Source organism: Lepus europaeus, chromosome 11 (assembly GCF_033115175.1).
Source record: "Lepus europaeus isolate LE1 chromosome 11, mLepTim1.pri, whole genome shotgun sequence".
NCBI classification, from domain to species: Eukaryota; Metazoa; Chordata; class Mammalia; order Lagomorpha; family Leporidae; genus Lepus; species Lepus europaeus.
The window spans coordinates 66,730,161-66,756,879 of record NC_084837.1 but is presented as its reverse complement, the minus strand read 5'-3'; the positions used below and the strand labels follow the sequence as shown (position 1 = coordinate 66,756,879).

The 26,719-nt window shown below is 38.4% G+C and overlaps 1 protein-coding gene across 1 annotated transcript; it reads right to left on the bottom strand.

The window, feature by feature from the left end:
- Nucleotides 1-903: 903 nt before the first annotated feature.
- TERB2 (telomere repeat binding bouquet formation protein 2) lies at nucleotides 904-26,374 on the bottom strand. The gene is made up of 7 exons (XM_062206639.1): nucleotides 26,311-26,374; nucleotides 26,129-26,210; nucleotides 24,902-25,041; nucleotides 21,892-21,953; nucleotides 15,399-15,484; nucleotides 8,207-8,295; nucleotides 904-1,055 (listed from the first exon to the last, which is right to left on the bottom strand). The coding sequence occupies exons 1-7, from the start codon at nucleotides 26,372-26,374 to the stop codon at nucleotides 904-906; spliced, it is 675 nt and encodes a 224-aa protein (XP_062062623.1).
- Nucleotides 26,375-26,719: the final 345 nt, after the last annotated feature.

The following is a 26,719-nucleotide window of genomic DNA, read 5'->3' as shown; positions in this document are numbered from 1 at the left end:
CTTTCTTTAATTCTAGAGCTGATCTGTACTTCCAGAAGAAAGTACAGTTCTAACAAGAAGCTTTAAAAATGTCATTTATAAGTATTCACAAACTGTATTAAGACCAGCAGACTTGATGCATGACTATATGAATGACGATTCAAAAGTTACAGATCTATTTAGCTTATTTAAAGGGCACTAAGACACCTGACTCAAAAGCTGTAGCACATGCCTTGTGGGGGAGGGGTAAAATTAGCCTGGAAAATGCAGAGAGTCATGTTCCAGTTCTGGCTCGGCCCCTATTTGGTTACCTTGGCAAGACCTTCTTTCAGTGTCTTCATTTCCTCATGAAGCAAGTGGAGTAGACTTTGTGTTCTCTGAAATCCTTTCCTGCACTGTGATTCTAAGGGATCTTGCAGGTTCATCTTAGATGACATAAAACTCTTAGTCTGTTTATATAAGAAACAGTTCACCCACGAAGTATGAATTATTAAAATGTTTTATTCCATATGTTTCAAGTCAGAAAAAATAATTCAGAACTTAACTGTGGCATTATAATTTTTAAAATAAAAGTAAGATGACCAGATTCAAAAAGGTTAGCATTAAAACTTAAAAAAAAAATAGAATGTTAAAACCAAAACAGCATTTGACAGAGAAAGGGGAGGAAGAGAAGTTCCTCACAAAGCATGTTTCAATGACAGTTACTCTCCATAACAACCGTGCACTCAGAATTTATAAACATAATTTACAGCTGAGGAAAAGTCCAGCCCAAATGTCCAAACACAGAGCCAAAAGGATTCTGAAATTCCTAGACACATGTTGAGGAAGAGAAGAATTTTTCACTTCCCCACTCTCCTTGTCCCAAAAGGGATCATTATAAATTATGCATATAATCTGGTAATATTTTATATAGAAAATAAGTACTCAGATTAGTGAATATTTCTTCTTCAATTTGTTTTTTATAGCAGACATGTTAATTTCATTTTGAACATGGTATGCCAAATATCCTGAGCTTCCAGGAATGAAGTCATGTATCTCCCCAAGAAATTTCTTCATGGCATCAATTGATATATAACCTACAAAATAAAAAAAAAAGTCTCTCTCTATATATATTTGTTTAAAATCCTGTCATATTATATGTTTTCTATTGTCATAGATTTATTAGTGCTGAGAGTTCTAGTGTTAACAGGCATGGTACTATGGGACAGACAGGACTTAAAAATGTATTATGTTAACCAATCAGGCCAGGTAAAACAACATCCTTCAAACAGTCTTCACTAGGGTCCAGAAACACCCTCCCCCCCATTTCCACTCCTCTATGAAATCCTCTCATTACTTGGTTAATGCCACTCTTAGGACCATTAGCTGCTATTCTCACCCTGGCCTTTATACTATCTTGTCTGTTTAAGTGTTTACAGGGGGTGATAACAGAATGAATCAAAGCCTTCACCAAACAGGCAAACAAATGCTACTACAGGGATATACTCGGCTCCCCACCCAGGAGATTGTGGCTTGAGACATCACCCCATGCCAGCATTGCCCCCATGTCAGCAGGAAATAGCTCTAAATATAGGTAAAGCCGCTGCCTGCAGTGCTGGCATCCCAAATGGGTGCCGGTTTGTGTCCTGGCTGCTCCACTTCCAATCTAGCTCTCTGCTGTGGCCTGGAAAGGCAGTGGAAGATGGTCCAAGTCCTTGGGCCCCTGCACCCGTGTGGGAGACCCAGAGGAAGCTCCTGGCTCCTGGCTCCAGTTGGGCCCAGCTCTGGCCTTTGCAGAACCAAGCGGACGGAAGTCTCTCTCTCTCTCTCTCTCTCTCTCTCTCTCTGCCTCTCTGTAAGTCTGCTTTTCAAATAAATAAATAATCTTAAAAAAAAAAAAAAAAGATCATCATCCCTCCACCCCCTCTTCCCTGGACTTTTGGGCCTGATATAATGCCATACAACACTTGCTTAATAAAAAACAAAGAGGGGAATGTTAGTAAAATGACACAGTCTTATCTGTGGCACAATCTATGCCCAGGCCACCATCCTCAGCTCTAGCCCTAGTCAGCGTCGACATTGCTAGAAGCCAGGTGACCAAATGGCCCAACCACAAGTGTCAGCTCCACCCCCACCCTAACAGGATTTGCTGCTCCTATTTCCCTGCCCCCTGCAAAGGTATCACAGGACCTGCTTCCTGCACATGCGCCCTCTTTCTCTTACTCCCTTGCCCCCTTCCCCTGGCCCATCAGCGTTACCCCACCGGACAATAAACCTTTCCTCTAAAAAAAAAAAAAAAAAAAGAGTTCTAGTGTTTTTAGAAAAGAAATACAAAGAAGAGATCATTCCAGTGAGAAAATTCTCCATAAAATTTGATAAATTATCAGGGAACACCCTTGTGGCCCCCACCCCATAACCTTCTCCTATCTTTTAAAGCACAGATACTTGATTAGCCACTTTGTTTACTCAGAGTGTGATATCTGGATTCAAACCAGAACATAAAAGTACCTGTATCTAACTAACTGGGAAATTGTTTGGCTTGGAGAGTAATCACTGTCCAAAAAGCTACTAAAAACAACAGCTCATCTTCCCTATTACAGCTGGCAACATATCCCTGAACTGCTAACACTGATAACATTCTTTAGTGAAAAATTAATGGGAAAGTGATATTACTGCCCAGTTAACAAAGATTATGAGTATAAGTAATTTTGATGTCATTACTAATCTGAAATAGATATTAGTATCAAAAAAAAAAAAAAAAACCCTGCCCAAATGGAAATAGCTTAAGGACTCAAATAATCTTAAGCAATAACTTGATAGCAATTGTTTACTATTTGAATGATTATATTTTATGTGTAATGCAAATGTTTGTGGTTTATACTAAAACCAAAATCTAATTTAAAAGTAAATAGTGTATGGAAAAAATTCTGGTAGAGTTCAAGAATAACTAAATTTAGACCACAACTACCATAAAGATCAATAGCATATCTATGCATGTAGTTTGTTTTAATAATAAATTCATGACAAATAAATTAGCTATGAATCCAACTATATAAAATCTATTAATATCTTTTTGAAAAAGATTTATTTATTTATCTGAAAGTTAGAGTTACATAAAGAGAGAAAGAGAAAGGAGAGCGAGATCTTCCATCCACTGGTTCACTCCCCAGATGGCTACAATGGCCAGGGTTAGACCAAGCTAAAGCCAGGAGCCAGGAGCTTCATCCAGGTCTCCCACATGGGTGGTAGGGGTCCAAACACTTGGGCCATCTTCTGCTGCTTTTCCCAGGCCATTAGCAGAGAGCTGGGTCGGAAGTGGAACAGCTGGGATGCAAACCAGTGCCCATATGGGATGCTGGCATCACAGGCAGCCGCTTTACCTGCTATGCCACAACACTGGCCCCAAATATCTTTAATGATATATTTGTCAGTGTCATTTACTTTACAGAATCTCTGCTATACTCTGTGTAAGTTCATGATCTTTGCCTAATGGCAAGATATAGCCATGTAAAATTAGTTAACAAATACCTTGATATAGAAAGACTTGACTTGCTGTATTCCTTGTCTAAAAAATCCAGAAAAAGAGCTGCAATTAGCTCAGCTCAAGTCAAGTATTCAATTACAAAGCAACTCTTAGGAGTAGGAAACGAGCTCACATTTTAGAAAGTGTCTGTTCCTGTATAACCTAGATAAATTGGGAGGAAGAAGAAAGTTCCTAGGAAAGGCATTCTTGGTAGACAATTCTAGATATGTCTATGATAAACAGCCTCCCAGATGGCCCCAACAGATCCCCAACTCCTGGTATTCACAAACGTGTGCAGTCCCCTTGAACAACAATACAGAATTGATGGTTTGTCACTTCTGAGAGTAGGATATAAAAAGGACGGTGGATGCTATCTTGGGCACATTTTTTTCTCACCCTTTCATTTCTCAATACAAAGGAAGTTACCATTTTGTAAACAGCTCTTAAGGAGAGGCCCACCTGATGAGGGGCTGAAGCTTGGGACCAAAACCCAGCTGGGACCCAAGGCCGGTCAACAACTATGAATGAACTTTAATGTGGAGTTTCCAGTCCCAGCTGTGCTTTGAAATGATTGTAGCCCAGCTGATAACTTGACTGCAACCTCATGAGAGGCTTTGAGACAAAGTACCCAGCTAGATAATCCTAGATTTCTAACCTTAAGAAACTATGCAATTAATAAATGATCATTGTTTAAAGCTGCTGAGTTTTGGAACAATTTGATTAACAGCCATAGTTAACAACTATTATAGGTTCTCAACTTGCAATTATCAGAACTCTTGAGTATCTGCAAGGTATTTACAGTTGTTAGTAATTGTTTTCTTACTCTTATGTCACTATCAATCAGAGCTTCTTATCAAGGATGATAACTAATGACGTCAGAATGAGGGGATTTCATTCCAGTCAAAAGCAAAAAATATTAAAAACTTAATGTTTTAGGGGATATCTTGCAATGTCTGCAGACATTTTTACTTGTCACAAATGGGTAGAGAGGGGTACTACTAGCATCTATTGGGCAGAGGCTAGGGACACTGTTAAACATTCTACAGCACACAGTACTGATGCCCACCCTGCTCCACCCAAACAGATAATTATCTGGCCTAAAATGCCAATAGAGCCAAAACTAGGAACCTATGTTCTAGAACATAGTTCCAACTTGTATTTTCTATAATTAAAGACTTCAATTCTATTTCCAGAAATTTAACAGTCATTGAGTTGAACCCAACCCATTCTGAGGAAGAGATAGTCAAGTTGTAGTCATAAAAACTGATACCACAGCCTAAATTAGAAATCTCACTAAATATTTAACCAACACAAGCTGATTTTTTTTCTAATAAGAAGTTATTCTGGGCCGGTGCCGTGGCTCACTTGGTTAATCCTCCACCTGCAGCGCCGGCATCCCATATGAGTGCTGGGTTCTAGTCCGGGTTGCTCCTCTTCCAGTCCAGCTCTCTGCTGTGGCCCGGGAGGGCAGTGGAGGATGGCCCAGGTGCTTGGGCCCCTGCACCCGCATGGGAGATCAGGAGGAAGCACCTGGCTCCTGGCTTTGGATCGGCGTGGTGCGCAGGCCATAGCGGCTGTTTGGGGAGTGAACCAACAGAAGGAAGACCTTTCTCTCTCTGTTTCTCTCTCACTGTCTAACTGCTTGTCAAATAAAAAAATTTTTTTTTAATTTAAAAAAGAAGTTATTCTTTTCTGTACAAGTATTTGGGCATGATAAAAGTGGGAAATATTTGTCATTTCACATAATACTAAAGACAAATTTCCCTTAAAAAAGCTTTCTCCCAAGAAAGTGCTATTAAAATATTAATGTAGAAATTAAAGGAAGAAAATAATTATTTCTAAAATATTTATTTATTTATTTATTAGACAGGGTGATAAAGAGAGAGAAAGAAAGTGAGAAAGAGATCTTCCATCTACTAGTTTACTCCCTAAAAGTCTGCAATGAACACAGTCAGGTCAGGCTGAAGCCAGGAGCCTGAAACTCCATGCAGGGCTCCCATGTGGGTAGCAGGGTCAAAGTACTTGAGCCATCATCCACTGCTTCCCAAGTGCATTAGCAGGGAGCTGATTGGAAGGAGAGAGCATTTGGGACTCGAACTGGCACTCCTTGGCATTCCAATTTAAGCTGCATCACAAATGGCAGCTTAACAGCTACACCAGCCCTGAAATAATTATTAAATTGAACAAATGAAAAGGTCAGACATTTTTACTTTAACTCTACCAATAAAATCAACAAAAGATTACTATAGGTTAAAATTAGAATCTAAAAAATTCTAATGATTATTTTTATAGTTCTTTTAGTCTGTGTATAACATTAGCATGTCCTTTTGAACAATTTTTTTATCCAATAGCAAAACAAAGAGCAGTATTGTTACATATTCAAATGTAAGCATATGTATTTGTTGTGTGACTGACTTCAACATTTATCATTGACATTTTTAATGTGTTATTAGACATTTGGTAATTCCAAATGAACATTAGACATTTAATAACTGGTGATGAAGTTGCTTGAAGTAATATCAATATCAGCAATATAGCACAACCATGATTTAAGACCCTACATTTTATCTGAAAGCTTAGGTATAGGGCTAAATCTGGGCACCAATCAATTGCTCCCAATCTTGGAACTTAAGTGCTTCTACTTAGCTCATTATCCTTTGCAGTCCACAGTTGTCTTGAGAGTACTGTGACAGATTTCTAATTTCATAACTGGGTAGCAGGTTTCTTTGATTTCTCTCAGACTCAGTCCAAAACTACATATTAAATGTTATTTTGTTTTTGGTTTTTTTTTTTTTGTTTTGTTTTGACAGAGTGGATAGTGAGAGAGAGAGACAGAGAGAAAGGTCTTCCTTTTTGCCGTTGGTTCACCCTCCAATGGCCCCTGCGGCCGGTGCATCTCGCTGATCCGAAGCCAGGAGCCAGGCGCTTCTGCTGGTCTCCCATGCGGGTGCAAGGCCCAAGGACTTGGGCCATCCTCCACTGCCTTCCTGGGCCATAGCAGAGAGCTGGCCTGGAAGAGGGGCAACTGGGACAGAATCTGGCACCCCAACCGGGACTAGAACCCGGTGTGCCAGCGCCGCAAGGCGGAGGATTAGCCTGTTAAGCCACAGCGCCGGCCTAAATGTTATTTTTAAAATGCTTTTACAGGCGGACAGGAAGGCGGGAGAAGAGAAGCCCAAAAAGCCGCAGCGACCTGGAGCCACCGGAGTAATGGAGGGGAAAGTTGCAGTCGAAGCGCTGAGAAACGATCAGCTGGAGAAGAAGCTGCAGACCTCCCAACAAAACCTACAAAGATTTCCAAGTTTGGATTTGCCGTAGGTAGCCAGACGTCAAAGAAAGCATCAGCCATATCCATCAAACTTGGGTCAAGTAAGCCTAAAGAAACTTCCAACTCTTGCTCCAAAAACCCTCTCAGTAGCAGCGGCTTTTAATGAAGATGAAGATAGTGAACCAGAGGAAATGCCTCCAGAAGCAAAGATGAGGATGAAGAATATTGGAAGGGATACACCAACATCAGCCAGACCAAATTCCTTCAATAAAGGAAAGCATGGGTTTTCTGATAACCAGAAGCTATGGGAGCGAAATATAAAATCTCATCTTGGAAATGTCCATGACCAAGACAATTAAATGATGTGTCTTGAAATTGGGGTGTGGGGTGGGTGTAAAGTTAAAAGGAACAGTTTCCTTTTTTAAAGAATGGTATAAGACTATCTTTGGAGCCGCTTTTTTTTTTTTCTTTTTCATTTTTTTTTTAAGATTGAGTGGTACACTAATAAATGAGAGTTTGAAATTAGAGGTAATTTATGTTTTATACACAGATTTCAGACATTTGCTAATTTTGTAGTTTCATGTGATTAGTTTCCAAAGGTTACAGATAATAAAGAAATCAGAAATGGTGAAAAAAAATGCTTTTACAAAGGCTACTTTCTATTACTTGAAAATGGTTAGAAGGCATTTGAAGTAATATGAAAGACTAGTTGTGGACTTGGTGTCAGAGATTGTTTTATATGGCTAAATAAAGTGAAAATGATAAATGTAAAATTATTTTAAATGAATTTATAAAATCTACATTTTTAAAAATCCCTACTTATAATAAAATTTTTATCAATGACTCCACTGAATGCAACCCAGATCAGAGTATTCAATATCCACCTGACTCAGCACTATCTAAATTCCGGTGGCCACTTGGTCCCCTCAGTTCTACCCTGTCACTGTCAGACTCAGTTAGCTGTCTTCTCTTTATGTGGGGCACTAAGATGGGAAAATGGGTGATCTGTGAGCAGGCTTCTGGGCATCTGTGAGCCTCTTTAAATTATCAGAAAGTTTATTTGTTGTGTTTGAATATGTATATATGCTAGGGAAAGGGGCCTATGTTTCATCAGATTCTCAGAGGAAATTATGATTGAGGTAATATGTATAATGTAACTCCCAAATTAGGACACTTGAGAGTAAAAATTAATGCCAGAAAAGCAGGCATATACAGTGGCTATATTAGGGAAACAGAGGTGTGTGTTCACTCCACCTAGAGACCATCATTGTAGCACAGGGAATATGAGACTTACCCCTGGTAAGTCTGCAGGTCAGGTTATTTAATATGCAAATGATGTTCCCTCTACAACCATGTATGACAGAGGCGGGGTCTACTTGTTAGGCATTTGAAGTACAACAGCAGCTTTATTATATACAATATTCCCAGGGTTTACTCTAAATTTTCTTCTAACTTACCTGTTACCATGTTGTTTACTGGATAATTTTGAAGAGGGAAGTATATCTGCTTTTCTACAACTGGAGTCCTTGTAAAATCCTCTTCTGTGCTATAAAATGAAACAAACAGAAATTCACATCTATATTTGTTTTGGTGGTCAGTTTTTGTTTTTGTTTTTGCACTTGCTTGGCAAGAGAGAACTTATTCCAAATAAAACATATTTATATAGCAATTTAAAGGTGCTTTGATCTGATGTCAGTCTAATTGGGAGAAAATGTTTATTGTAAATTTCTTTTGTGATGTAAGCTATATATAAGGGCCTACACAGATATTTTTGGTTTTGGTCACTGCACAAATAAAGCATTTATTGAATGTATAGAGACTTAGGTCTTTTTCTCAATATCTCTGAAAGTATAATAATTCAATAATACTTTATACTTAACTAAAATACATACATTTGAGGGGTCTTCAAAAAGTCATGGAAATATATATGATAAAAAAACTGTCTGGATTTCAAATACAGCTTAAATTTCTTACAGTAAAATAAATTTATATTTTAATTCCATTTCTCCATGGACTTCTTGAAATGCCCCCATACATTTGCAATCTTAAATGTCAAAAAAAAAAAAAACTACAGCAGACTGTTTTATAAATGATCACCATATTTTTGTTATTCATCATTCAAGTAATTAACATTCTATGAAATAGTACTTCCATACTTTACCATAACAAATAAAAAATGATATCTGGGAAAATTATGAATTACAGTAAGATTTTAAAATCATTAAATTATGCTTAGTGTGGTTGTATAGTATAATTAGCTATATTCTAAATTCTTAATTTAATTTTTAAAACATTAAAGAATTTACTAGGGATTGGCATTGTGGCATAGCAAGTAAAAGCCACCACCTGCAGCTCTGGCATCCCTTATACGTGATGGTTCAAAACCTGGTTGCTCCACCTCCAATCAGCTCCCTGCTAATGTGCCTGGGAGGGCAGTGGAAGATGGCTCAGGTGCTTAGGGCCCTGCACCCAAGTGGAAGACCTGGAGGAAGCTCTGGGATCTTGGCTTTGGCCTGGCCAGGCCTGGCTATTGTGGCTATTTGAGGAGTGAACCAGTGAACTGGTTTTTTCTCTCCATCTCTCTCTCTCTCTCTAGCTCTGCCTTTTAAATAAATAAATAAATCTTAAAAAATTTACTAACAAAGTGATACATATTTATGGGGTACAGTGTTACATTTCAATACATTTATACAGTGTGCACTGATCAAATCAGGTTAATTAACATTTTCCCCTCTTCCTCATTACTTTATGATTAGAGCCTTGGCGCTCTTCCCTTCTATTTGCTTAAAAATATATATAATAGGTTGTTGTGAACTGTAGTTACCCCACCATGTTGTGTAACACTAGGAACTTATTCTTTCTAACTCTCATTTGATAGCCATTATCCCATCGCCTTCTGTCACTCTCCACCCCTCCCTGCCTCTAGTAATTACTGTTCTATGTTCAGATTGAGTTTTTTATTCAAGTTTTGATATATGAAGTAGAATATGCAATATTTGTCTCTGTCTAGTTTACTTAACATAATGTCCTCCAGTTCCATTCACCTTGTGGGAAATGACAGGATTTCATTCTTTTTTATGGCTGAATAATATTTTATTATACATATATACCACATTTTCTTTATGCAGTCATCTGTTGATGGGCAACATTTTAGATTCTGTTTCTTGGCTATTCTAAATAATATTGCAATAAACATGGTGATGGAGGCATCCCTTTGATATAATGATTTTTTTTTTTTTTGACAGGCAGAGTGGATAGTGAGAGAGAGAGACAGAGAGAAAGGTCTTCCTTTTTGCCGTTGGTTCACCCTCCAATGGCCGCTGTGGCTGGCACATCTCGCTGATCCGAAGCCAGGAGCCAGGTGCTTCTCCTGGTCTCCCATGTGGGTGCAGGACCCAAGGACTTGGGCCATCCTCCACTGCCTTCCCGGGCCATAGCAGAGAGCTGGCCTGGAAGAGGGGCAACCGGGATAGAATCCGGCACCCCGACCGGGACTAGAACCCGGTGTGCCGGCGCCTCAAGGTGGAGGATTAGCCTGTTAAGCCACAGCGCCGGCTGATATAATGATATTTTATCTTTGCTATCCAGCAGTGAGATTGCTGGATAATATAGCAGTTCTATTCCTAGTTTTTAAAGGAATTTCCATACTGTTTTCCATACTGGCTGTACTAATTTACGACCAATTCAAGATGGATCAAAGACCTAAATTTAAGATATGAAACTATGAAATTGCTAGAGGAAAACACAGGGGATACAATTGGTGAAGGCAATGATTTTTTAGATAAGATCCTAAAAGCATAAGTAACGAAATTTAAAATAGACAAGTGAAGTTATGTCAAACTAAGAAGGTTCTGTACAGTAAAGGATACAATCAATAGAGTGAAGAGAAAAACCAACAGAACAGGAGAAAATATTTGCAAGCTATTTACCTAAGGATTAACATCCAAAATATATAAGGAACTCAAAAAACTCAACAAGGAAAATAACTAATCTACTTAAGAAATGGGCTGAAGACCTAAATAGACATTTCTCAAAAGAAGAAATACAAATGGCCAACAAATATATGAAAAAATACTCAATATCACTAGCCATCAGGGAAATGCAAATCAAAATCATAATGAGATGCCACCTCATCCCAGTTAGAATGGTTATTACCAAAATTTGTTACCAGAGGAGGATATGGAGAAAGGAGACTCATATACTATTGGTGGTAATGTAAGTTATATCCTAATTTTTTTAAAGAATTAACTTTAAACTAAAATTTCTATTTTCTAATGGTCTCAAATAACATTTAATACATTTAGAAAACATTTAACCATTAGATAATACAATATGTAAACAAAAGCTTCAATAATAAATGGAGTCGCCCTTAAATTTATTATCTCCCTAAAAATCTAAAATTATACTAATTGTTAATAATGGTTTTATTTTTGAATTTTAAAAAATGAGATTTAATTTAAATTCTTTTTAAAAAAGCTATACCTCGATTAGGGTGAGATCCTACAAATAAAGCAAAATCATATTCCCAGAAAAGTCAGGGGCTAAACTCATTTATATATATATATATATATATATATATATATATATATATATATGTAATAGGAATGCAAATTTGTTTAACCTCTTTGGAAGACAACTTGTCAAGAGCTATCAAAGATAAAAATGTATACCTTTTCTCCTAATAATCCCTCTTCCAAGAAATAATTCTGTGGATACACTTGTAGCAGGTTAGAAATTACCCAAAGTCCATTAAAATAAGGGACTACTTGAATAAACCATGGTGAATTCATTCAGTGGAATACTATATAGTACAAAAAGAAAAGAACTCTTTATGTAGTCATATGGAATGAAATTCAATATAAATTATCAAAAAGAGGCAAGGTGAAGAACAGTATTTATAGTGAGAAAAATGGAGAAAAGAAAGAATATTCAGATGAATTTGTTAGTAAATGTACATATATTGGTTGCCTCTGGGAAGGGAACCGGCTCTCCAATAGCCAATATTTTTTCATGGTATCTCCTTTTATATATATTGGATTTTGAATCCTCTAAGTATATTATCTATGAAAGATAAATTAAAAATTCAAAACAAAAATAGTAAGTAGGTATCAATAGCTAAGGAAAATACATTAATAGCATAACGAGGGCTTCATTATACATCAGGTTTATTATACATCAGGGTGGTATTATACATCAGATTTTAAAATACATAAAAAAGTTATATAATTTAAAGGAATATTGTATTGATATAAAAATAGATCCACAAATTAACAGACTAGAGCAAATAGTCCAAAATAATTTTCATATACAAAAAAGATAAAAGGAAATAAAACATAATAACTTTTTAAAAAACTAGTAGAAATTTGCAAAACAAAACTAAATTTAGATCCTCATCTCATATACCAAAATAAATGTGTGCACAATTTAAAACCCATTTGATCTCTGATGGGAAAGAATTTTGCTGAACAAGGATACAAAAGAAGAAATTATAAATGAAAAGTGATTAATCTAATTATATAAAAATTTTAAATGTGTTTTTCCAAAGCACAATAAACCAGACAACAAACTGAGGATACAACTTGACAACTGGCAAAAGGTTAATATATGTATTGTTACACATAGACAAGTTGATAAGAAAAATAGTTAGATCCCCAATAGAAAGTGTAGAGATAAAAGCAAAGAACCAACAGAAAAGGAAATGTAAAAGGCTAACAAACAAATGTAAAAAGCTCAAATGTATTATTGATCATCAAAGATGCAAATTAAAAGATGCCATTTTTTACCTATTAAATTAGCACACGATTTCTTGTTAATATTAAAAATATTGATAAGGAATGATAAGATAAACATTGGTGGTATTATAAATTTGCACTTCTGTGGGAAGCAACTGTCAATATGCATCATGACCTTTAGAAATATTCAAATCTCTTAATACCATATATTCCACATCAGGAAATTCACATGAAGAACATAATCTAAAAAGTAGAGCAACATTTATTAATGTTTATAGTTTTATTTTTAATTGACAAAAAATAGTTTGTATATATTTGTGTGGCACAAATGATAAAGCTAGATTTTTCTTTAAAAGATGTTCACGAAGATGTCATAAGAGTAACACATTATTAAAAAATAATAAAAAGATGGTTAAACAAACAATAAAATGAAATATCATATGCAGTCATTGTAAATTATAATAGCAAATAAGGTTTTTCACTGGGGAACTGCCTATAGAATGTTAAATGGAAAATCAAGAGAGAAACTATGCAGTATGACCTCAACTCTACTTAATGTGTGAATTAGTAGAAAACTGTCAAGAAACATACTAATGTTGATGGCAGTTATCTCTGAGTGGTGGAATCATCTTGTAATTTAAATTTTCTTTATTCTTTTCAAAATTTTCCATTTTGACAAATTACATGCATCACATTTATAATAACATAATAACTCTTAAAAAACAAAGCAAAAATCCATACAATTTTCAGAAGATTTGGGGAACACTTCAGGAAGGGAGAACAGCAGCAAATAAAAATTTATAGTCTGGATCTGCTAGACTTGGTTTCAAATTCATCTCCACTCCTTGGATAAATATTGGATAAATTATCTAGCTCTTGGGGCCAGTGCTGTGGCACAGCAGGTTAAGCAGCCATCTGCGATGCCGGCATCCCATATGGGCGCTGATTCAAATCCCCGCTGCTCCACTTCTGATACAGCTCCTTGCTAATGTACCTGGGAAAGCAACAGAGGGTGCCCCAAACATTTGGGCCCCTGTACCCACATGGGAGGCCAAGTTGAGGCTCCTGGCATTTTGGGGAGTGAGTCAGCGAATGGAAGATCTCTCTCTGTCTCTCTATAACTCTGACTTTCAAATAAATAAATCTTTTAAAAAATTCTTTAGTTCTCTAAATCTGTTTTCTTCAATTATAAAATATAGCTAACAGTATTTCTCTACCCCATATAAAGTTGTGAGAATCAAAAGAAATACTGTGAACTGTTTAGCAAACAAGTATTTTGTATTTAGCAAGCGTTCAGTAACAGTTCACCACTTAGTACATATTCAATACTTAGTACATATTCAATATCACTAACAGTAGTATGCCAACAAAAAATGCTTCATGTGTTGGGGGGGGGGGAAACAGGATATATTTCATCTGTGTTCACACTGCACCCTCTGGTGGTTTCACAAGGAAAGACTCTAAGCAGGCATCTGCCTTCCTAAGATGTATTTATTCATATCCTTTGTCTATTTTTGGTATTTTTATTAGATTAGATGTATTTTCCTCAGATTTATAAAACCTCTTTATAACATTAAGTAAATTAGATTTTATAGAAGAAAAGATAGAAAAAAATAAACTATTAATTTCCATATTGAAAACAATTATTTAATCATTTTTATTTCAGCAACTAAATTCTATTTTTTTTTTAAGATTTATTCATTTGTTTGAAAGGCAGAGCTACAGAGAGGCGGAGGCAGAAAGAGAGAGAGGTCTTCTATCCATTGGTTCACTCCCCAGTTGGCCACAGTAGCTGCCAATCTGAAGCCAGGGGCTCTTGCATGTCTCCCACGTGGGTGCAGGGACCCAAGCACTTTGGCCATCTTCTACTGCTTTCCCAGGCCATAGCAGAGAGCTGGTTCGGAAGAGAAGCAGCCAGGACTCGAACCAGCGCCCAAATGGGATGCTGGCACTGCAGGCGGTGGCTTTACCTGCTATGCCACAGCGCCGGCCCCCTAAACTCCATTTTGAATAACCAATGTCCCCTATGACTATTTGAAAGCCCAACTGAATTAGAACTAAATAATTAATAAGTCTGTAAGAGACTGGCCCCAAGACAATGCTATTTGTGTTTGCTTGTCTTTTTAAATTTAATTTCTTAAACTGAGGTAGCTACATTACAAAACAATTTGGAACAGAAGAAAGAAATCATTTACAACCTTCAAATTACTGCTAAATTTTGTATATTTCCTCTTTGAATATATAAATATATTTTAAAGATTTATTTATTTATTTGAAAGACTGAGTAGAGGGAGAGGGAGAGACACCTTTTATCTGCCAGTTCATTCCCTAAATGGCTGCAAAGACCATGCCTGACCAGGCCTGATCTAGGAACTGAATCTGAGAGCCTGGAACTCTACCCAGGCCTCCCACATGGGTGGCAGGGTCCCAAGCACTTGGCCCATCCTTCACTGCCTCCCAAGGAGCATTAGCTGGAAGCTGGATCAGAAGTGGAGCAGCCAGGGCTCAAACAGGAACTCATATGGGATGTTAGCATCTCAGGCAGTAACTTAACCCACTGGCACCACAATGCCAGTCCCTGAATATATATATTTTAAAAAGTAACATAACTGTTATCATAACACACATAATCTTGGTTTCCTTTCTGCAGAGATAGTACAGCAGAGTAGTTAAATGCAGAGGCACTGAAGTTGGATTGATCCAGGTCAATCTTACTTCTCCTCAATTAAAGTTTGTATGATTTTGGGCAAATGACTGAAATATTTTAATCCTAAATATCTTTCTCCATAAAGTGAGATTGGTGATAACAATATCAATCTCACAGAGAGACAGTGAAAATGAAATGAGATATTATGCAATAAGTGCCCAAAGATATCTATGTGAAGTTGAATATCAATATAGTATATGAATTCAATACCTCTTGGACAATTCTTTTTTGTCCTCTGTTGCTAGTCCACTGCTTTCACTAAGACATTTTATTTCTTTTGATGTTACTTCATCATGCTGTAGGTAGTAAAAGAAATCACATTTCAAAATTCAACACACAAAATTCAACAATATTTGAAAAAAGGAAACTGGCTATAAAAATATTTATATATTTATCATTATATCTAGTTTGGTAGATGTACACATGTATAATGTACTATATATTTTTAGAGGTACATAAAGATGAGAATTTTAAAGATATCAGCTGTGGTTGTATTAAATGTTGATAGATTTAATTCTCTTTAATTTTTGAAATTTTCTCTAACATGGTCATATTACATTTTTAAAATTTATTTATTTAGAAGACAGAAACAGGGAAAAACACAGAGATAAGAGACAAAGAGATTTCTCATCTGTTGATTCACTCCCCAAATGCCTGCAACAGCCAGGGATAGGCCATGCCAGGTATTCTGATATGTGGGGCATCTTAACTGCTGCACCAGTCATAAAAAATAGGAAAACAAAGCAAAAAGAAGTGTTACTAATTTTCTTAAAATTCCTGACTTAAGGATTCCAGGGCTTTCTGTGAGCTACAAATAAAAAATACGAAGTATGTTGAACAAATTGACAAAATGACAGTAAAATATTTAACTGGGAAGTTCTGAAAGAACTTTAGTATATTAAACTGTTTTTTTTTTTTTTTTTTTTTTTTTGACAGGCAGAGTGGATAGTGAGAGAGAGAGACAGAAAGGTCTTCCTTTTTGCCGTTGGTTCACCCTCCAATGGCCGCTGCGGCTGGCACATCGTGCTGATCTGAAGCCAGGAGCCAGGTGCTTCTCCTGGTCTCCCATGCGGGTGCAGGACCCAAGGACTTGGGCCATCCTCCACTGCACTCCCGGGCCATAGCAGAGAGCTGGCCTGGAAGAGGGGCAACCGGGACAGAATCCGGCACCCCAACCGGGACTAGAACCCGGTGTGCCGGTGCCGCAAGGTGGAGGATTAGTCTGTTAAGCCACAGCGCCGGCCAAACTTTTATAAAAGCTTTGTAAAAGTGGCTTTGATATGGGTACCTATCATATAATCTATTGGGTAATTTTTGTATTTTGGTCATAAATTTATTCCAAACAATGATAATGCTTCCCAAATTACTTTCCAGATTTACCATTGTTATTGCCATTCCATAAAGTATCTTCTACTTACATGTTCTGTGGTACATTATTATAATTAGCTAGGATTCAAATCAATCAATACTTTGAAAAAATTGACAAAATCCTTTATTGTGTAACAATATAATTTCTAGAGTCAATAAAAGTATGCTGTACTTATTTTTTTAGTAGAAAAATCACTGGGTTGTATTGTAGAGAAGAAAATTTGATTCTATGCTAGCTATGTAAACTAAAAGATATCTTTTCTCTTCACCTCAGTTTTCTTATTTATAAAATTAATTAATGATCTTTAAAGTCCTTTTGAACTCTGCAGTTCTGATATGTGTAATAATTATTATCAAATAATAACCATTCAGTCACCACTTATGCTCCTAAAACACTGTGATAAGCCAAGGATTAGGTATTTTATTTTCTTTCTTTTTTAAATTCTTATTAAGGATTAGATATTTCCACCCTTAGTAAAACTTACTATTACCTCCTCACATAAATTTTGAAATAACTATTATTTTTAGATGATAACATTTTGGTAAGAAAAAAATGAATTAATAAAAGGAATATAAAATATATAAGCTAATTTCTTGGATATATTATAAAGATATTCTCCCTTATTGTGAAACATTTGAAGTTTATTGGAAAGTTAAATTGTACAATAAGTACTATATACCTTTAACCTAGATTTATATTTTCCCCACCTTGAGTGCCCTTTCTCTCTTCATTTTTGCTGAACCATTTGAAAACATTTGCAGATATCATTCCATTCCCACTTCTTAAAACTAGAATGAATTTTCTTTAAAAATATACTCTTTTGTCTTTACAATACCACTATCACACTAAAGAAAATTAATGTTAATTCAAGATCACCTAATTTATAGCTCGTGGTTAAATTTTCCCCAAAATGTCTTTTACACTTTTTTTAAGTTAAAAAATATCCAGAATCCAGTCAAGGTTTATATATCACATCTGGGTGTTATTTCTCTTAATGTAGAACAGACCTTCTGCCTTTTTAAATTAATTTTAAATTTATTTGAAAGGGAGAGAGAGAGGAGAGGAGAGAGATCATCCACCTGCTGGTTTACTCCCCAAAAACCCACAACAGCTGAGGCTGGGCCAGACCAAAGCTTGGAGGCAGTAACTCCATCTAGGTCTGCCATCTGGGTGGCAGGGACCCAAGTAGTTGAGTTATTATTTGCACATTAGCAGGGAGCTACAATGGAAGTAGAAGACAATCTCAGGAACTCCTGATATGCGATGCAGGTATCTCAACTGGTGGCTTAACCTACTGCACCACAATGCCTATCCCCCTCCTGTACTTTTTTTTTTTTTTTTACCCAAGAGTGGTTTTTTTTTTTTTTTTAAAGATTTATTTTATTTGTTTGAAAGAGTCACAGAGAGAGGTAGACACAGAGAGAGAGAGGTCTTCCGCTGGTTCACTCCCTAGATGGTGGCAAAGGTGGGAGCTTTGCCGATCCAAAGCCAGGAGCCAGGAACCAGGAGCCAGGAGCTCCTTCTGGGTCTCCCACATGGGTGCAGGGGCCCAAGGACTTGGGCCATCTTCTACTGCTTTCCCAGGCCATAGCAGAGAGCTGGATCGGAAGAGGAGCAGCCAGGACTCGAACCGGTGCCCATATGGGATGCTAGTGCTTCAGGCCAGGGCTTTAACCCACTGAGCCCCAGCCCTAGCCCCCAATATTAAATTCTGGATTTAATATTCTGATTGTTAACCACAATTAGACTCAGGTTAAGCATTTTGAGCAAGAATACTACATAGATAACACTGTGTACTTATTAAATATTATATCAGCCTTGACATAATGTGAAGTTGTTCCAATACATGTGATACAAAGTCTGATCAGTTGGTTAACATGGTGTTTGTCAAATCTCTCCATTGTAAAGATCATTGTTTGCCTTTGTAATTAGTAAGTAATCTGTGAATGATAATTTGAAATTGTGGTTTTACCACAATGAGGTTTCACCTCACCCTGGTTAGAATGGCTCACTTTCAGAAATCTACCAACAATAGATGCTGGAGAGGATATGGGGAAAAAGGGACACTAACCCACTGTTGGTGGGAATGCAAACTGGTTAAGCCACTATGGAAGTCAGTCTGGAGTTTCCTCAGAAACCTGAATATAACCCTACCATACAACCCAGCCATCCCACTCCTTGGAATTTACCCAAAGGAAATTAATTTGGCAAACAAAAAAGCCATCTGCACATTAATGTTTATTGCAGCTCAATTCACAATAGCTAAGACCTGGAACCAACCCAAATGCCCATCAACAGTAGACTGGATAAAGAAATTATGGGACATGTACTCTATAGAATACTATAGAGCAGTAAAAAACAATGAAACCCGGTCATTTGCAACAAGATGGAGGAATCTGGAAAACATCATGCTGAGTGAATTAAGCCAGTCCCAAAGAGACAAATATCATTTGTTTTCCCTGATTGGCGACAACTAACTGAGCACCAAAGGGGAAACCTGTTGAAGTGAAATGGACACTATAAGAAACAGTGACCTGATCAGCTCTTGTCCTGACTGTTGATGTACAATGTAATACTTTATCCTTTTTAGTATTTTTTTTTTGTTCTAGTACTAGTGGTTGAACTCTGTAATAAACACACAATTATTCTTAGGTGTTTAAATTTTAACTGAAAAGTGATCCCTGTTAAATATAAGAGTGGGAAAAAGAGAGGGAGGAGATGTACAATTTGGGGCATGCTCAATCTGACTTGCCCCAAATGATGGAGTTAGAAACGTGCCAGGGGTTTCCAATACAATCCCATCAAGGTGGCATGTACCAATGCCATCTCACTAGTCCAAGTGATCAATTTCAATTCACAATTGATGACTCTGATGGGTCTAAGAGTCAAAGGGATCACACAAACAAGACTAGTGTCTGCGAATACTAACTGATAGAATCAAAAAGGGAAAAAACGATCCAACATGGGAAGCAGGATACACAGCAGATTCATAGAATGTCAGATGTCCTAAATAGCACTCTGGCCTCAGAATCAGCCCTTAAGGTATTCGGATCTGGCTGAAGAGCCCATGAGAGTATTTTAGGCATGGAAAGCCAAGACACTCTGGCAAAAAAGAAGAAGAAGAAGAAGAAGACCTAAATGAAAGATCTCTGCGAGTGAGATCCCAGTGGAAAAAACAGGGCCATCAAAGAAGGAGGTACCTTTCTCTGAAGGGAGGAGAGAACTTCCACTTTGACTATGACCCTATTGGAATAAGATCAAAGTCAGCGAACCCTAAAGGTTTCCATAGCCTTGGCAATTCATGACTAGAGCCTAGGGAGATTACTGACGCCATAAACAAGAGTGTCAAATTGTTAAATCAACAACAGGAGTCACTGTGTACTTATGTCTCATGTGGGATCTGTCATTAATGTGTTGTCCAATGTGAAGTAATGCTATAACTAGTACTGAAACAGTATTTTTACACTTTGTGTTTCTGTGTGGGTGCAAACTGATGAAATCTTTACTTAGTATATACTGAATCGATCTTCTGTATATAAAGATAATTGAAAATGAAAGAAAAAAACCTGGTGTTAAATTGGAAATTGCATAGAAAATTAATCAATTTTTAAAAAATATCATGTAGGATCTCTGTCCTTAATGTGCTGTACATTTTTTTTTTTGACAGGCAGAGTGGACAGTGAGAGAGAGAGAGAGACAGAGAGAAAGGTCTTCCTTTTTGCCGTTGGTTCACCCTCCAATGGCCGCTGTGGCCGGCGCACCGCGCTGATCTGAAGCTGGGAGCCAGGTGCTTCTCCTGTCTCCCATGGGGTGCAGGGCCCAAGGACTTGGGCCATCCTCCACTGCACTCCCTGGCCACAGCAGAGAGCTGGCCTGGAAGAGGGGCAACCGGGACAGAATCCAGCGCCCCGACCAGGACTAGAACCTGGTGTGCTGGCGCCGCAAGGCGAAAGATTAGCCTATTGAGCCACAGCACCGGCCTACATTGTTATTTAATACTATAACTAGCACTCCAACAGTATTTTTCACTTTGTGTTGCTATGTGGGGGCAAACTGTTGAAATCTTTACTTAATATATACTAAACTGATCTTCTGTATATAAAGAGAATTGAAAATGAATCTTGATGTGAATGGAAGGGGAGAGGGAGAGGAAAAGGGGAGGGTTGCGGGTGGGAGGGAAGTTATGGGGGGGGAGCCATTGTAATCCATAAGCTGTACTTTGGAAATTTATATTCATTAAATAAAAGTTAAAAAAAAAGAAATTGTGGTTTTAGAATCCATTAATGACCTTGGCCTAAATCAATTCTTATATTTGGGGCTATACAATGGATATTTTCTATTCTACCATCCTTTCTATATTTATTAGTTGCTATTATTCTGCAATGGAAAATTTTCCTATTCCACCCTTTTTTTCCTACCTTCCTTTGATCCTTCCTGCTTTTGGAGTATCACTGTGAACTCATGGATTCTTTTTATTTAATGTATTGTAATTTATTGCTGTCATTATCCCTTTTTGATATACAGAGTATCCCAAATTTGGCTACTGTACAAAGATTTTGAAGTCAAACTGTAAGTAGGGGCTGGCATTTGGTGCAGCAGTTGAAGACACTGCTTGGGACATCTGCATCCATTATCAGAGTGCCTGGGCTCAAATCCTGGCTCCATTTCCAATTCTAGCTTTCCACTAATGTGCACCCTATGAGCTAGCAGGTGATGGCTGAAGTACTTCGGTCACTGCCACCCACATGGGACACCTGGCTCCTGACTTCAGCCTGGCTACTTTGAGTAGAGACAGTAGATGAATGATCTCTCTCTCACCCCTCTCTCTCATCTCTCTCTCTTTCTCTCTCTCTCTCTCTCTCTCTCTCTCTCTCTCTCTCTCTCTCTCTTTCCCCCTTTCAAATAAATGCTCTTTAAAAATAGGTAAATTTGAGTCAGGATGGCAAAAGCTAAAATAGCCGACTTTCAGTATTGTACACACTTACTGAGGACTGTTACTCAAAACATTTAACAAATGGCATATCACAGGAATTAATCAGAATCTACACTGGCAGTAAAGAACTGGTAAGTATCATGTACCTAAAACTCTCTTAATATTGCTATTGGAAGCAAATTTTCCACTTTTTTACATGAATACTAACATTTATATAAAAATACCTCATGTACTACTATAAAAACAATGTCAAAACAGACAATATTCAATAAAAGCATGCCCTTAATTCCTTAATCCGGCTCATGGTTGCTAACATGTCATAAGCAAAAATTTTTAAAATTACATTGTTTTCTGAAAATTTTGAAACTGAATTCTAATCAAGTACCTTAATTTACTCTTACCTTTTCTGTCAGAAAATGTTGGTCTTGTTCCCAAATAAAACTACCAATTTTTCTTCTTATTTCTGTGGTAAGAAAAACAAATCCCATACTATTTTTCAAAAGTAGCTTTATAAAATCTTCTGACTTTTGCTTGAAGTTTGAAATTTCTAAGTCAGTATTATTCCACTTGCATCAGAATTACCTATGACACTTATTAGAATGCAGATTCCTGTTGAATCAGATCATTTCAGAAATTTGCCTTTCTAACATTCCAATCTATTATGAAAATCACTGTTGCTTTTTTCTTGGAATACATTTCTTCATTAAATATCAGTGTCTGTATTAGGCAAACAATTGTCCAATCAAAATAAAGTATAAGGCCAGCGCCGCGGCTCACTAGGCTAATCCTCCGCCTTGCGGCGCCGGCACACCGGGTTCTAGTTCCGGTCGGGGCACCGGATTCTGTCCTGGTTGCCCCTCTTCCAGGCCAGCTCTCTGCTGTGGCCAGGGAGTGCAGTGGAGGATGGCCCAAGTGCTTGGGCCCTGCACCCGCATTGGAGACCAGGATAAGCACCTGGCTCCTGCCATCGGAACAGCGCGGTGCGCCGGCCGCAGCACCAACCGCAGCGGCCATTGGAGGGTGAACCAACAGCAAAGGAAGACCTTTCTCTCTGTCTCTCTCACTGTCCACTCTGCCTGTCAAAATAAATAAATAAATAAATAAATAAATAAATAAATAAAGTGTAAAACTGCTGAGTTTGCAGACCAGAGATCCTTAAGAATTAATTTATTTACTAAGAAAAGAATAGAAAAGCAATATGTCTAGTAGGTAGGGGAGTGCAGGAATTCTGCAGTATTGAGCAAGTCAATCAAAGGACTATGTCATCATCCTAAATCAATGCTCTCGAAAGTTTGTACAGGATCCACTGAAGTACAATGAGGGTAATATTACTCCAGACCTCTACTGTCCAGGATGGCAGCTACTAGCTATATTTGGATATTGAGTGTTCAAAATGTGTGGTGAATCCAAATTGAGATGTGCTGCTGTAAGTATAAAATAAACACTGTATTTCAAAGTTTTAGTATCAAAAATATATGACAATACTTTGGATATTCAAGGGTACTTCAGAAAGTCTGGAAAAGTAGAAATAATTTATTTTGGTACACATTTCTTTATAAATTTCAATTTGTCATTTTATTTGAAAGACAGAAACAGAGATCTTCCATCCTCTGGTTCACTCCTCAAATGCCCATAACAGCCAGGGCTGGGCCACGCCAAAAACAGGAGCTCAGAACTCCATTCTGGTATCCCACGTGGATGGCCAGGAACCTGAGAATTTGAGCCATAATCTGCTGCCTCCCACGATACACATTAGCAGGAAGCTGGATCAGAAGCAGAGAAGCCAGGCCTCAAATCAGATACTGTAACATGGGATGTCAGTGTCCCAAGTGGTATCTTAACTGCTTGTACCACAAATCTGGTCCCTTGGTGCACAAAAAAAAAAAAATTCTATTCATGGTTTTTTTCATAATATACATTTTCCATAAACTTTTTGAAGACCTCTCTATTAGGTTAAGTAAAACATGTTTTAAAAAATTAATTTCACCTATTTTTATTTTTAATAAATAGTTATTTATTTAATTTATTTAAAAGGCAGATAGAAGGGGAGAGAGAGAGAGATTTTCCCTCTGCTGGTTCACTCTGCAAATGGCTGCAACTACCAGTGCTGGGTCAGGCCAAAGCCAGGAGTCAGGAGCTTTTTCTAGGTCTCCTACATGGGTAGCAGTGGCCCAGTCACTTGGGCCATTCTTTGCTGCCTTCCCAGGCACATTAGCAGGGAGCTGGCTCAGAAGTGGACTCAAGCTGGCACCCATATGGGATGCCAGTACTGCAGGTGGAGGTTTTAACCTTCTACACCACAGTGCCAGCCCCTATCTTTTTAATATGATTACCAGAAAACTGAAAATTCACATGGGGTTCATACTGCTCTAGGTGGATAAAAATGCATACTTTTTTATTTTTTAAAAGTAGCTTGCTTTTATTTAAAGCAGATTTTTAAGGATTTAAAAACATGTTAATATAAGATGCTAAACATAAAAGGAATGATAATTTAAAATCAAATCAGTTAGTCATTTTACAGTATAAGCTCTTTGAAGGTGGGTATTCACTGATTTGTCAGAATCTTTTTTAATAAACCAATTCTCCCTACTAGTAATTAATTTACTTGCATAAATCACTTAGAGCAATTTAGTGTTATAAGCTGCAAACAGGTCTCACAAGACAACAACTATGGAAGAAACTCAATATTTGCAGTTTCTAAAAGCTCTTCTACAGAAATATTTTTCAAGTTTTTTTTTAAATACTCTTTTTTCTGGAAATTTGTACTCCACTTCAATCTGTCTTTCTGGAGATAATACATTTACCTATTGGTATCCCGGTTGCCCCTCTTCCAGGCCAGCTCTCTGCTATGGCCCGGGAAGGCAGTGGAGGATGGCCCAAGTCCTTGGGCCCTGCACCCGCAAAGGAGACCAGGAGAAGCACCTAGCTCCTGCCTTCGGATCAGCGAGATGCACCAGCCGCAGCGGCCATTGGAGGGTGAACCAACGGCAAAAAAGGAAGACCTTTCTCTCTGTCTCTCTCTCTCTCTCACTATCCACTCTGCCTGTCAAAAACAAAACAAAACAAAACAAAACAAAAAAAAAACCGGTAGAATTTTAATAACTTGTTAAAAGTTCACAGACTAGAAAGCATTGATTCCAGTCAGTGAGCACTTTAAGGGCCAGAACTGCACCAGTCTTATTCACAACAGAATCCCTAGCACCTAGGTTAAAACATGACATATTGGAGGAGCTCAATGAATCTGTGAAACAATAAAGCCAGGGTATACACTTAAGGCAACCTGATCCAAAGTATATGCTTTTCTCACTTATACTAAATGATACCAAACTCAAAAATTTCTGACTGAGGACAAAGATCAGAAAAGTTGGATTTGACTGCCTAACAGGAATTGGTTGAATGATCTTTGCTAACCTTTTTGCAGGCATGCAGGAGGAAGCATGAAATGACCTAAAGGCACTGAGCTTTTAATTTCAGCACTGGCTACTGCAGAGAGATAGCAGGCATGAAAAACCGTAGCATTATCTTCTATGTAATCAAGGCTCTTATAAATTCTAGGAGAAAGAAAGGAAATCTTTTAGGTTATAAAATAAGCAAAAAAAATGTATTCAAACTTTTGAAAGAATAAGCCACTGATATAAGGGACAGTTACATTAAAGGATACATGTACATTTATTCTGGTTCTTTCTTCTTTTTCTTTCTTTCTTTTTTTTCTTTTTTTTCTTTCGGGGAAACGAATAAAAACATACAGCCTATGATATTACTGTTTTGGGGGCCAAAATCCAGGCAGATTTCAACTACAGAGATTTAGTAAATGTTTACTTGAATTTAGACCTAAAATGTTACTATTTACTGGTCATCATCAATGGATGGAGAGCCAGTAACCTATGGGTTTTATCCATAATCCTTGCTATAAAGAGGGATCAACCACTCCTGAGGTGTGGTAAGGGAAACCTTCACATAAAAAAGGCAGTCTTTCCTGGACCTGTAAAACGCACAACAAGAAGAAAAAAAGAGGGGGGGAGGAGGGAGGGTAGGGGAAGATGCATGGAGGCGCGATAAGGCCAGATGGGGCTGACTGGACTATGAACAGCACAAGAAACACTGGGAAAGAAACCAGGCAGGCACTAGCCAAGGTCCAAGTCTGTAGGCAGCCAGGAGGGGAGGGCAGCAGAGCCGTGACTGGGGTTCTGCTTTGTGTGAGGGGTCTGCCGGGGACAGACTCCCGGCGGGGTAACCTCTGAGAAGTTGCTGTGGAAGTCTGCGCAAGAGGTAAGGGCACCACTAGGGCAGCAGCAGGGAGGATGCTTGGGGGAAGAGCTCGTTGATTCGAAAAACATGGAGGTTTTACGTTTAGGGGACACAGGCTCTGGGGCAGGTATGGGGGGGGGGACTCCTGGTTTAGACATATTATGTTTGAGGGAACCTTGGGAAACACGCGCCTCGGAGACGCGGCTGGGAGGCCGAGACTGAGGCGGACAGGCAAGGAGAAAGCCTTCTGTCTGCTCTCTCACGCGGAGGACAGCGAAGGCCTCGCTTCCGGTCTCAATGCAACAGCACTAGTTGTTAGTGGGCTGCAACTTTTGCGCCCGACTCCGGACTCATCCCGACGCACAGGCGCTGCCGGGTGGCCCTCAGTACCTCAGCGTGTCTGGGTGCGAGGCATCGCAGCTGAATAAGAAGTTGGCCGCCTGAGCGTCGCTGATTGTCCCTCCCTCGGCCACTGTGGAGGCAAGAGCACAGGGTGAGCCCTAGCAGGTACCCTGGGGCCAAGGCGTCAGCGGGGTGCACCCCTCACCCGACCCTTCCGGCCGGCTTCCTACCCCAGAACTGCCTCAGGTCCTGGCTGACGCTGCGGCAGAACCAAGCGCGCTGCCCTTGAAACATGGCGTCGTTCGCTGTGAGGACGTGGGGCGGGACCCGGGAGCTGAGGCTGATGATTGGTCCCAGCTCTGAAGCCGGGCTCCATGATTGGCTTCCAAGAGCAGTGGGCGGGAAAGGTCTGAGGCACGTGGAAGAGGGACGGGGGCTACCAGACTGTGCTGACCGACTCACAAGGTTGTTCATGGCGCTCCCAGCCTTCTCCACACACCCCGCGGGAGGAAGGCCCCTCCAGCTGGTGAGTTTTAAACCCCAAGTATTAACAAAGTCCCTGTGCTGTGTTGTACACCCATGGGCACAGGTTCTGAAGCATCAAGTATTATTTTGAAGCAAAACTCATTTTATCCTTTC

What these genes read in the sequence shown, in the direction of transcription:
- TERB2 (XM_062206639.1), bottom strand. Translation starts at nt 26,374, where the DNA reads ATGTTTCAAGGGCAGCGCGCTTGGTTCTGCCGCAGCGTCAGCCAGGAC. An exon ending in AAAAAAGAATTGTCCAAGAG is followed by an intron (nt 8,296 to 15,398) that starts GTATTGAATTCA and finishes TTCATTTTATAG; the next exon opens with CACAGAAGAGGATTTTACAA. An exon ending in AGTAAACAACATGGTAACAG is followed by an intron (nt 1,056 to 8,206) that starts GTAAGTTAGAAG and finishes TTTATTTTGTAG; the next exon opens with GTTATATATCAATTGATGCC.